Source organism: Symphalangus syndactylus, chromosome 7 (genome assembly GCF_028878055.3).
Source record: "Symphalangus syndactylus isolate Jambi chromosome 7, NHGRI_mSymSyn1-v2.1_pri, whole genome shotgun sequence".
In the NCBI taxonomy this organism is placed as follows: domain Eukaryota; kingdom Metazoa; phylum Chordata; class Mammalia; order Primates; family Hylobatidae; genus Symphalangus; species Symphalangus syndactylus.
Window position 1 is genome coordinate 35692604 of NC_072429.2, and position 12677 is coordinate 35705280.

The 12677-nt window shown below is 49.7% G+C and overlaps 1 protein-coding gene across 2 annotated transcripts in view; it reads left to right on the forward strand.

Annotated features, from left to right (window-relative positions):
• Nucleotides 1–12677, forward strand: part of ANXA6 (annexin A6) — a 55901-nt gene that overhangs the window by 26879 nt on the left and 16345 nt on the right. For both annotated transcript variants that reach the window (XM_055285589.2, XM_055285591.2), the window contains exons 11-18: nt 24–82; nt 1792–1914; nt 3079–3137; nt 4821–4899; nt 6914–6995; nt 8283–8377; nt 9034–9147; nt 11909–11999. In XM_055285589.2, the coding sequence (XP_055141564.1) occupies nt 24–82; nt 1792–1914; nt 3079–3137; nt 4821–4899; nt 6914–6995; nt 8283–8377; nt 9034–9147; nt 11909–11999 (702 nt within the window). The remainder of the gene's footprint in view (nt 1–23; nt 83–1791; nt 1915–3078; nt 3138–4820; nt 4900–6913; nt 6996–8282; nt 8378–9033; nt 9148–11908; nt 12000–12677) is intronic.

The following is a 12677-nucleotide window of genomic DNA, read 5'->3' on the forward strand; positions in this document are numbered from 1 at the left end:
TACCTCTTCCTCCCTCTTCACAGTGAAGTGTATCCGGAGCACCCCGGAATATTTTGCTGAAAGGCTCTTCAAGGCTATGAAGGTGCGTGGTGGGGCTGATGTGAATGGGGTTTGGGGAGAGGACTACTGGGACTCTTTGACAAGTCCTTGGGATCCAGTGGCCAAAGAGAGCCCTTCAGGGATGGCCACAGGACTGACCCTGGTGAAGGTGCTCTGTCCTAGGTGAGCTGTAGAGCCAGGAATGCTGCTGGTCACATGTCCTGTCACCTGCATACCTGCCTGACGTCATGAGTCAACAGATGGACTTAGGGTGGCAGCCTGCACCTGATCCCTCCAGCCAAATGGGTTGGCGGCTCGGACTTTGAAGAAGTATCAACCAGAATGTTTATATACAGCGTATGTAGGCAAGACCACTTTGGCCTTGCCTGCTAAGACTCATGATGCTCACCTTGTGACAGTTCCACTCTGGGTGTGTTTCTGAGAAAGCTTCCCAGGCCTTTACACATATGACGCACAAAGAAACTGGTATTTTTGTGATGCACTGGAGGAAATGAATGCAGTTATTTGCTGCCAGAGGCCAGAGGCCTGAGGCCCGAGACCCGGGAGCTTGGGCCTTCCTGGCCCTGGTTGGCCATTCTGAAAGGACAAAGTAGACCGTCGGCCATTGTCTGCCTACCAGTGTGCCATAATGAGGTTGGGCAGCTCAGCCCTAGAGAGATGTTTGCCTGTATGCATGAAATCATAAGAATGCCCATCGCAAGGCTGAGTGCATGTAGTGGCTCACACCTATAATCCCAGCACTCTGGGAGGCCAAAGTGGGAGGATCACTTGAGGCCCTAAGTTCAAGACCAGCCTGGGCAACATAGTAAGACCCTTGTCTCTACAAAAATAACAAATAGAACTAGCCAGGGTCTGTGGCACATACCTGTAGTCCTAACTACTCGGGAGGCTGAGGCAGGAGGATTTCTTGAGCACAGGGCCCATGGGTTTGAGGCTTCAGTGAACACAGTGCTATGTGATCACGCCACTGTACTCTAGCCTGGACAACAGAGTGAGACCCTGTCTCTTCAAAAAAAAAAAAAAAAAAAAGAGAGAGAGAAAAAGAAAACTTATAACAGTATTGCTTATATTAGGAAAAAGCTAGAAACAACCCAGTGACCATCAAGAATAGTATGGCAAAAAAATAAATGCACAGTGGTATATTTGCAAAGTTCCAAAATGTATAAATCTAAGTGTATTGCTTAGAGTTACAAAGCTATGGTAAAATTAGAAGGAAAATCAAGTGTGGAAATTATACATGAAGAGAGAAGAGGTTTATAACAGTGAGAGGGCCAGGCGCGGTGGCTCACGTATGTAATCGTAGCATTTTGGTAGGCCAAGGCAGCCCTTGAGGCCAGGAGTTCAAGACCAGCCTGGCCAACATGGCAAAAACCCCGTCTCTACTAAAAATACAAAAATTAGCCAGGCGTAGTGGCAGGTACCTGTACTCCCAGCTGCTCAGGAAGCTGAGGCAGGAGAATTGCTTGAGTCTGGAAGGCAGAGGTTGTAGTGAGCTGAGATTGTACCACTGCACTCCAGCCTGGGCAACAGAGTGAGACACTGTCTCAGAAAAACAAACAAACAAAAAACAGAGGAGCATAGAGAGAGCTTCAATGGGAATGGCAATGTCTGCTTCTTTTGCTCTAAATTTTAACTTTTTATTATGAAAATAGGATTTTCAACTAAGCTGGGAGCTATCAGCACTCCAGCAGCCTCTCAAGTCCATGTTCCCCAAACCCACTTGTCTTGCAGGGCCTGGGGACTCGGGACAACACCCTGATCCGCATCATGGTCTCCCGTAGTGAGTTGGACATGCTCGACATTCGGGAGATCTTCCGGACCAAGTATGAGAAGTCCCTCTACAGCATGATCAAGGTCAGCAGAGCTCATGGGGGCAGAGAAGGGAGCAGAGAGCTTTTTGCCAAGACAGAGGGCTTGGGGACTATTCCCAGGAAAAGGAAATGTCCTAGGAAGTGGGAGTCTCTTGGACATTCCAGGAGCCCCTGCCTTGTGGCTCATTCAAGGAATTTAAGGATATTCAACAGAAAAGCAAGCGTTAGGGGTGTTTGTGAGTGGTAAAGCTACAGAAGGAAGCAGCGGCTGGGTCATGAAGGACACGCAAGCTGAATTAAGTGCAAGGACTCTGCCCCAAGGGTGGTGAGAGTTCACAGTCTCCTAGAAGAAGGCTGGGAGACACTGAAGAACACAAATGGAGGGTTAAAGGGGAACCTTTGGCCTGGGCCAGGTGATTGGTGATGACTCTGGGACATCCGGCCCCTGAGGCTTTATCAGGAGACATATGTAAAGCTAGGGGTTTTCCCTTTTTTTTTTTGGAAGACTGAAATAAAGCTTTATGGGGTGACAGAGAAAGAGATCCAAGTTGTGTTCACCCAAGTATGTTTCCAAAGGGTAACTTTTTTTAGGTGTTATGTGCAAAATGTTCTATGGGAAAATAAGTTTGTAACAAACCAGAATAAGCAAAGATAAATAAGCCAGTTTCTTTACCTCAGAACTTCTCACAGCCTTTCACATTTTGAAGTCCATTATGAAGCCCCAAGAGGGATATAGAATATGCATCTATACGGAGATGTGCATCTGTATAATATATATTTGTTTGATTTTTTGCATTTCCCAATATTTTTGCTCATGGAACCCCATTTCCATGCATATTTCACGTGGAAGCGCTGGGCTGGGGACTGTCTGGTGGCAGTGCTGTGCTGGGGCACTGGCTTGAAAGGGCAGCAAGCATGTCTTCTCAACTCCGCATATTGGCAGTGAAGTCATATTGGTAACTTGAAATTGTCCATTGCTGGAAGTATTTACACCACAGAAATTGGCAAATGCTATAAATTAGGGCTTCCCCCAGCCTGCTCGCTGAGAACCAGTTATTCAATATTAACCAGCACAGGAGGGCCAGGGCTGCTATGAATAAGTGTTCATTCAGCCTTCCCCTCTTTTAGGCTGTGCAGAACCTTCACCTCCTTGTCTGAGAGGAGCCCAGGGCTAGGTGAGAGGTAACCTTTCTTTCTTTCTCTCCAGAATGACACCTCTGGCGAGTACAAGAAGACCCTGCTGAAGCTGTGTGGGGGAGATGATGAGTAAGTGACTTCTTGGCCCCCGGCTGGAGGGCGTGGCCTTGGGGTGCCAGGCGGGGACTCTCCTGGCTCGCATCGTGATGGGTGGATTGGATGAGCTGGGGATTCCCCTGAGCCAGGAGCATCACGCAAGTGAAAGGCGGCTTTTGCTGGTAGCTGCTGTGCTTGTGGGTCTGTGTGTCTGAGCATGTGTGGGGGTCTGAATGTGAGCATGGTCTCCTGTATATGGAGATGTCTGCTCTTGTGAACCTGGAAAGTCAGTCTGGGGTTGAGGACCAGGAACCGGAATATGAGCATCCAAGCCCTGCTATTTCATAGCCGTTTCTCGGTTTTATCACCTGTTAAATGGGAAAAGGACACATTCCTGCTCTGCCTACTCATTTATGCAGCATATTTGTGTTAAGTCCCTTCTGGGTGCAGACCCTGTGAGGAAGCCCCTGATGAAGGCCACAGCCCAGAAGGGGGTATAGACCAGTTTCCAGAAGGGAGCAGTCCTGTGCTGGGGAGAACTGGCTGAGCCACGTAGAAAGCATATATAAAAGCACACAGAGATGCCCTAGCCCAGACCAAGGGGAGGCTCTTTGGAGATACATGGTGAGACCCAAGGAGGAAGGGGAAAAGCCAGGTGAAGAGGGTCTGGGGACAGTGTTTGGGTGGAGGAAATCACCTATAGAAAAGCCGAGGAGTGAGAAGGAGCAGCCTGATTCATTCATACGTCCGAGGTCATGCATTTATTGAGTACTAGAGAGAGAAATAAGGCAGAGAAGTGGGAGGGCCTGGGGGCCTCTTCCCAGAATATTAAATTGGGACATTATTTGACCAGATTTGTGTTTTAGAAAGGGAACAGGCTGTGCTCTGATTTCCTTTCTCTGGATCTTATAAAGATCCAATTACAGAAGGGACGCAAGAATTTCCTGCGAACCTTTGGTAAGGACCATAGGGGTTGATGCAGTTCAGCAGATATTACTGAGCTCCTGATGCATCCAGGCACTTTGCAGGAGGAGATGTAGGGCTGGCACGGCCATAGCCTGCTCACTGGCCTCTTTGAGAGGGGAGAGTTGGATAGAAGCCACTCAAATTCTAAGGAAGAAAGGGGAGGCTGAAGGATTGGAAAAATCCTATCCTGCTTGGACTCCGCAGCCAGGAAGGCTGCCCTTAAAAGCCAGCATTGGCCGGACGTGGTGGCTCAACGCCTGTAATCCCAACACTTTGGGAGGGTGAGGCGGGTGGATCACCTGAGGTCAGGAGTTCAAGACCAGCCTGGCCAACATGGCGAAACCATCTCTACTAAAAATACAAGAATTAGCCAGGCATGGTGGCGGGTGCCTGTAGTCCCAGCTACTCGGGAGGCTGAGGCAGGAGAATCGCTTGAACCTGGGAGGCAGAGGTTGCAGTAAGCTGAGATCGCGCCACTGCACCCCAGCCTGGGTGACAAGAGCGAAACTCCATCTCAAAAAAAAAAAAAGGCAGCATTGCAGGGGGTCTCAAGAGAGATGGAAGGTTCTCAGAAATGGAGGGAGGACTCTGGTGAATGGAGGAGGCATAGCCTGGAGATAAAGCTTAACGTGTGTGTGGTGTGTGCACGTGTGTGTATGTGTTGGAGTGTGCGTGTGTGTGTGTTGGTGTGTGGAGTGTTGCCCGTGATGACATTCCTTCCTGTCCTCTCCCTAAACCCCTCCATTCCAGTGCTGCTGGCCAGTTCTTCCCGGAGGCAGCGCAGGTGGCCTATCAGATGTGGGAACTTAGTGCAGTGGCCCGAGTAGAGGTCAGACCTTCCCCTCCTCCTGCTTGACCTCTTGACTGCAGCTTCTCTGCTTGCACCTTCCTGCTGCTCTGGTTGGCACCCAGCTGCCCCCTGGTGGCCAACCTGACACATTGATTCTCACATCTGAAGCTTCCTTTTCTCCGTTGGAGTGATGAATCGGTCGGTGGAGGGGTGCACCTGGTTTCTGCATTAGCTTCTGACACGCTGGAAAGGGTTCTGGCCCACTTACTAACAGGGCTTGCTAAAATGGAGACCTGGCTGGTTCCATGGAGGGGCCTGTCCTGCCCGGAGTCAAAACAGTTGGCCTCAGAGACATGAAAGCTGAGAACAGATGGGCGTCCCTGGGTGCACTGGAGGATTTCAGGTTGTCCTCCTGAGCATCCTCAGACTGGGGGTCCACAAAGGACGGGAATGAAAGGTTTCACTAAAGTACTTTAGGCAAACCATTCCAGAGACTGCAACACTTGGTCCACACAAAAAAGCGTGGGACCTTGGAGCTCTCTGTTACTTATTCACTGTGCGACCTTTGGAAGGTGCCCCCTCCCTCTGGGCCTCTATGTCTCCATCTTTAAAGTGAGGGGTTAACATGGCAATCTCGGTGATCTCTTAGGGCTCTTGAGCTCTGATGTTCTAGGACAGTGTTCCCCAAATGATAAGGCAAGAGATCTTTGCAGATGATTGTAGGTGATGTGAGAAGTGAATTTAGTTTGGCAGGGTTGAATAACGCTGAACTCCACAGAGTGAATGAGAAAGGCACTCCTTTCCAATTTCTTGAGTGTTTCTGATTATGTCAAAAAGGAAGTCTCGGTTTGGTGCCGCCATCTCTGCAACACTTGCTGATTTTCCTTTTTCACAAAGAGAAAGCTGAGAGAGCTCGCTTTAAGTTTCAGAGCTTCTGGCAAGTAGAGGCATCATTTTAAATTTCATGGCATTTCACCTCTTTTGTTTTTATTACGTTGATTTTTGTGGTAAATTGTCAGTTTATGATACATGGTATCAACTTCCTAATTCATGGTAGTCATATAAAATTAATTTCATCCATTCTTTTTTTTTTGAGACAAGGTCTCACTCTGTTATCCAGGCTGGAGTACAGTGGCATGATCATGGCTCACTGCAGCCTCCCCAGGCTCAGGTGATCCTCCTACCTTAGCCTCCCAAGTAGCTGGGACTTCAGGTGGACACCACCACACCTGGCTAATTTGTGTAGAGACAGGGTTTCACCATGTTGCCCAGGCTCATCTTGAACTCATGGGCTCAAGCGATCCTCCTGCCTTGGCCTCCCAAAGTGCTGAGATTACAGGCATGAGGCATGGTGCCAAGCCTCATTAATCCACTTAACAATTATTTTTTGAGTGTGCCTATTATGTCAGACACTGTTGTGGGCACCTGGGATATATAACAGGATAAAACAGATAACAATTCCTTGCCTTTTGGGAGTAATTTTAAATGCACTTCAAAAATGGATGCATTTAAGTAGACAGAAAAGAAATTGAATTACATAAGACCATTAAGAGATGGCATAGTGTGTGTGCTCATTTGGAAAAGTGAAAGTTCTTTAGGAGTGACTGAAATTTGGGAAACTCTGTTCTGGTATTTCAGAACATGTCTGCTGCCTTTTCAGGGGGAATGACTCTTTAAGAGGCAGAGGGGGCCTCGGGGGCAGGGTAGGATTCAGAAGAATTGGGGAGGCCCCAGTGGAATAAGGAGCGAAGGGGCATTAGAACCGAGGCAGATCCTGTGGCAGGCGGGAGCCTAGCCAATTTCCCTTGACCAGGACTTGCCCTGCTCCCAGCCCTGAGTCCCTCTCTCCCTCTCTCTCCCTTTCTGTCTCTCTCTCTCTCTCTCAGCTCTCGTGCAGGGTCTGTCTGCTGTGGCTTCACTTCTGCCTCTTTCCCCACCCACGCCGCTTGATTTGGGCTCGTGGGGTGAGCTTCCCACCCTCGCATGCTGTCTTTCAGCCTGGCCCCCAGGGGGGCCTTCAGACACCTGCTGAGTCTCTTTCTGCTTCTCACAGCTGAAGGGAACTGTGCGCCCAGCCAATGACTTCAACCCTGACGCAGATGCCAAAGCGCTGCGGAAAGCCATGAAGGGACTCGGTATGGGGGATGGGAAGGGAGCAGGGTTGGTCTCCGGGGCAGCAGTTGTGGTGGGTTTGGCCGTGGGCTGGCAGGGGACGGAGTGAGGTTTCAAATTAGAGTCTGCAGGATGAGGAAGGCTTGATCTCAAGTTTCCACCCTCCTAGCTCCCGGACTATAGAGAGGAGGGGCGGGTGAGGGTTCATAAGGAACTTGGCAGAAGCCCTTTCCAGGGACCAAGGTGTCCCCCAGCCTCCTGGGAGCAGTATCCTGGCACTGAAGAAAGTACCAGGTCACAAAATTGGCATGGTGCCCTGGCTCTGCTGCTGACTCACCGAGTGACTCTGGGTGAGCCTCTCCGCCACTCTGGGTCTGAATTTCTCCATGTGTAAAATCAGGGCTGTGGACCCTGGAACCCAAGAGCCCCAGTTCTGTGGTGGGAGTGTGCCCTGCTGGGCAGGTCTTTCAGACCTACATTTGGCACCAGTGGGGGAAGAGTACTGCACCCACAGGTTCACATCAGCTGGGCCTGTGCTCAGAAAGTCCAGCCTGGGACAGGCCATCTAGGGTTTGGCTTTCTTTGCCTTTTCTGCCCCACCTGTCTGACAGCAACTACCAGGAGGCTTTAGGTTAAATCCATCACCTCCTGAGCCTCCTTTCCATATGTCTCATGGGAATGATGATACCTGCCAAGCTCGCCTGGGACTGTAGGATGATAGAGGTAAAAATGCCGTAAAAGACCCCTGTGCTGGATCTGTGGTTGATGGCATTAATCTGAGAAGCAGGAAGTGGTATCCTAATGCCTTCCAGAGTCAACCTACTGTGGTTAGAGGGACTCAGGGTCCAGCTTCCAGAGAGTTGAAGAGAAACGACATAGAGTCGCTAACAGGAGTTGGACTGTGAGGGTTGGAAGGATCCCTTGGTAACTACTCCAGCTCTTCATGTTACAGATGTGGAAACCAAGTCCCATCAAGGGAAGGGGACTTGCCCAGGGTGGGCAGCCATTGCCAGAGCCAGAACTAGAACTCAGAGGCACTGACTCCCAACCCAGTACTCTCTACCTCCCCCCCAAAAAAAAAAAAAGCTGTCCTTTTTCCTCAGCGTGTCAAAAGGAAAGGGAGGGAGGAGTCCAGCAGAAATTAGTGGCCTGAGCCATAGGCAAGCGGAGTGCAGGGACTCAGGAGCACATGGCCACCTAGCCAGGCTTCTACCCTGACAAAGATCGACGAGGGGCCATCAGTGGGTGGTGTAAGGGGAAAGCCGAGAGCCACAGGCCTTCTTCTGAGGCATGTGGCTTTGGTGACTCAGGGACTGACGAAAATACAATCATCGATATCATCACGCACCGCAGCAATGCCCAACGGCAGCAGATCCGGCAGACCTTCAAGTCTCACTTTGGCCGGGTAAGGACCTCCTCCTGGGCTCTGGGTGTGACATGCATGCACCTTGCCTGATTGAGCTCAGCCTGTTCCCATCGGTTCTGCACAGTTGAGCACCAGGGTCTTCATGGCAGAGGGACCCCGTGTGGTCATATTATCTCAGAGTGTCTCCAGCACTGGGTTTGGGCAGACATATCTTTCCATTCCCCCAGTTCCTTGTGATGGGCAACACTTGTGTGAGATGCTCAGTGGACTCAGAGGCGCAGCATGGGGCCAAGCTCAGGGCTATGAGTTGTTTTCAGTGTGCTTTGGGCATCTTGCAGTTCCTCTGCACAGAGAGAGCTGGCTTCAAGGCCCCAACTGAGTGTGAGGGATTATTGCACATTGGTGGCATCTGACTTAGGTTGATGCGTTTCCCCCTGGGTGGAAACAGTGTCCTTCAGCGCTGCTGCCTTCCTGTTCCTGTCTCCCGTGTCAAGGAGAGTGGGTCTTCCTCCCAGTTGTTTTTTCCCTACCCTCTTTGGCTTCATCTAAATAATAAGTGCAACATCAGCAAAGACAGACACAAGCTTCCATGATCCCTCATGTGGAACCCCTGTTTTCTCTTTCCATCTCCCCCATCCTGGGTCATGTGTGGGCAAGTGCTGATGTTGGCGTGACTGTGGCTCTGCCCTTCGCAGGACTTAATGACTGACCTGAAGTCTGAGATCTCTGGAGACCTGGCAAGGCTGATTCTGGGGCTCATGATGCCACCGGCCCATTACGATGCCAAGCAGTTGAAGAAGGCCATGGAGGTATAGTGTGGCACCAGAGGGTCTAGTGTCTGCAGGTGCCGGTAGGGATACAGGTGCTCCTCATAAGCCCAGGTGGATTAGCTGTAACTTCTTGGTAGAACTCCTCCCATACTCAGTTCAAACTGGCATAAACACAAAAGGAGATGTTGGCTCCTATAACTGAAAACTACAGGACTAGATCTGAGTCCAGAGACTCAAATGATGTTCTGTGGACCCTTGGCTCACCCCTGTCTTGGCTCTGCTGTCCTCTCTTATGGCTTCACTCTCAGGCAGCCTTTCTCCCCATGGTGGCATATGTCCATCCCGCCAGCTAGCAGCTCCAGCAGAAAGAGTTCCTTCTTCCTAGGAGCTCCAACAACAGTCTTGGCATTTACTCCAAGTTGATTCAGCTTGAGTCACATGCCCACTGGTGTCAGAAGGGTCTCATGGAGCCGCTGGAGGAAGTGGGGTGGGTCTCGAACAAAAGCAGCAGCAGTTGGAGTCTGTACTCCAGCCCAGCTCTGCCACTCACTCACTGTGTGACTGGGCCATTCCTTACACTTCCCAATCCTCTGTGCCTTCATCTGGGAAATGGAAATGTCACCTCTGCCCTTCGAACTAGGACAGGTCAATCGAGGTCACAGGTATGAAGGTCACAGAGTCATTGTTAACTCTGAAGACCTGACCCTACATTAAACAAGAAAGCATTATGTCCTGGCCCAGAAGTTGCTAGAACTGCTTTGCTTCCCAAGGTACCAATTGTACTAGTGGCTACTGTTTATAAACAGCATATGGTAACTATCCCAGGTTAGGTACATTAGTTCATTTAGTTGCCTCCTCAAGCCACAAGGCAAGGCTCTTATTTTGTCCCCATTTTACAGATAAGGAAACTGAGACTTGGAGGTTAAGTTGCTTGATCAAGGTCATAGAGCTATGAAGTAGCAAAGCCGAGGTTCAGACCAGTCTTTCTGACTCTAGAGCCTGTCAGACAACCTCATAAAACCAGTAGTGCTTTTGGCCCCTTGAGCATTAAGAGGAGGGCAGCAATGGGGAGCTAGAGGACTTTATAAAAACATTGCCTAGGCTAAGCAGATTGAGATGATTGTTTCTTAAAATACCTAAGCCAAAAAGTAAATGATCTAAAGACATGGGGTTCAGAAATAGAAGAGATCAATGAGCTAACCCAACTCAATCCTTTCCATTTTCAAAGTTGCCAAGTGGGAAACAGAGAGGCTCAGAAAGTCAGTGAGTTAGGGGGAGACTAGGGCTAGACCCAGTCTCAGGACTTTCTTGATTACCTCACCACACACCTGCTTCTAACAAAGAAATGATTGAAGATCTCAATCAGGATGAGTCTCCTAGGATCTGAGAAGGCAGGACCATTAGAGCACTAGGCAGTAACCTCTTTGAGGACAGAGAACATGTCTTGCCTCTTGCCTTTTTCTTTTTTTTTTTGAAACGGAGTCTTGCTCTTTCACCCAGCCTGGAGTGCGTTTGTGTGATCTCGGTTCACTGCAACCTCCACCTCCCAGGTTCAAGCGATTCTCCTGCCTCAGCCTCCTGAGTAGCTGGGATTACAAGTGCATGTCATCACGCCCAGCTAATTTTTTTGTCTTTCTAGTACAGAAGGGGTTTCACCATGTTTGCCAGCATGGTCTTGAACTCCTGACCTCATGTGATCCGCCTGCCTCGGCTTCCCAAAGTGCTGGGATTGCAGGCGTGAGCCATCACACCTGGACTTTTTTTTTTTTTTGTAATTGTAGCCCCAGCACCTTGCATAGTGGCTAGCACATAATAGGTGTCTTAACAAGTATCTGAATGAGTGAATTAGTCGTTGACTCATTCAGTCAATCAATCAATCAATCTTGCCTGCCTTTTCTCTTCCCTGATAGTTTCCCTGCTTCCCTGTGTGCAGATCTTTGCATAACAGATCCCCAGGCTGCCTTAGTCCAGGGCATGTAATGTCTCAGTTCACAAATCACTCCCCAAATCCAAGAGTAAACAAATGTAAGCCAGCCATGATGGCTCGTGCCTATATTCCTAAAACTTTGGGCTTGAGTCCAGGAGTTCCAGACCAGCCCGGACAATATGGTGAAGCCCTGTCTCTACAAAAAATACAAAAATTAGCCAAGCATGGTGGCATGCTTCTGTGGCCCCAGCTACTTGGGAGGCTGAAGTAGGAGGATCACCCGAGTCTGGGAGGCGGAGGTTGCAGTGAGCTGTAATCATGCCACCGCACTCCAGCCTGGGCAACAGAGCAAGACTCTGTCTCAAAAGAAAAAAAAAATGTAGCATTTTATCTTAAACACAAAACTTCTTTTCTTCTAACAAAAGAATACATGTTCACTGTGAAGACTTGAAGAAATATAGAGTAAAAGGAAGAAAATAGCAATCATCTGTGATCCTTCACTCACACAGAGACCAAACCACTAGTTAACACTGTGAGGCATGTGCATGTCCTTCTGTTCTCTTCCAATACTTACAAGCAGAAATTTCTATTCAGGTGTTCGTGTGTATATGTGGTGTTATACACACACGCCTATATACCTTTTCTTTTTGGGGGGCTGGAAGGCAAAGCAGTTCGCATGGGAGGTTCTGGGAATCTTGAGAGGCTGGCATAGTCAGCCTTGGTTGTGCCAAGGTCTTGGGCCTGGGGGCCATGTCTCGAGGTGAGGAGAAAATCCAGGAATGCTTGGCCCGAGCTGTAGCCGTCCGGGCCCCATGGACCTCTGCACAGGAGGTCAGAACTGTGGCTGAGATCATCTTTGCCTTGACATTCCAGGGAGCTGGCACAGATGAAAAGGCTCTTATTGAAATCCTGGCCACTCGGACCAATGCTGAAATCCGGGCCATCAATGAGGCCTATAAGGAGGGTGAGTTTGGGAGGCCTGGGCCCGGATGCTGGGAGGAGAAGAGCCAAGCCCCACAGCTTCCAACCCCAGCCCACAGCTCTGCCCAGGACTCTGGCCTGTCTCCCTTCCCTCAGTCCTTGAGGATTTGATAAACCTCTTGGGTGTGCCCATCCCTGTGTCTGGGGAAAGGACAGGTGTCCCGGTAGGACAAAGGCCTGGAGGTAGAAGAGGGCTTGGCTGGAAGTGGAAGAGAGAACATTCCGGCCTGTTGGAGAGAGGGAGGGCGACTTTAGGGGTGTGTAGTCCATGCAGTTCTACAGGGCCCCACAGCCAGAAGGGCCCCACACTTGGTTGCAAGCTATGCTATCACTGTCCAGAAATTCTTAATTTTTAAGCAGGTGGCCCCATATTTTCATTCTGAAGAATCTTGAGTACCAGTCAAAAATGTTTAAATTGGCTAGGTGCAGTGGCTCACTCCTGTAATCCCAGCACTTTGGGAGTCTGAGGCAGGCGGATTGCTTGAGCCCAGGAGTTCGAGACCAGCCGGGGTAACATGGCAAAAACCCATCTCTACAAAATATATAAAAATTGGCTGGGTGCGGTGGTTCACCCCTGTAATCTCAGCACTTTGGGAGGCCAAGGTGGGTGGATCACTTGAGGTCAGAAGTTCAAGACCAACTTGGCTAATATGGTGAGACC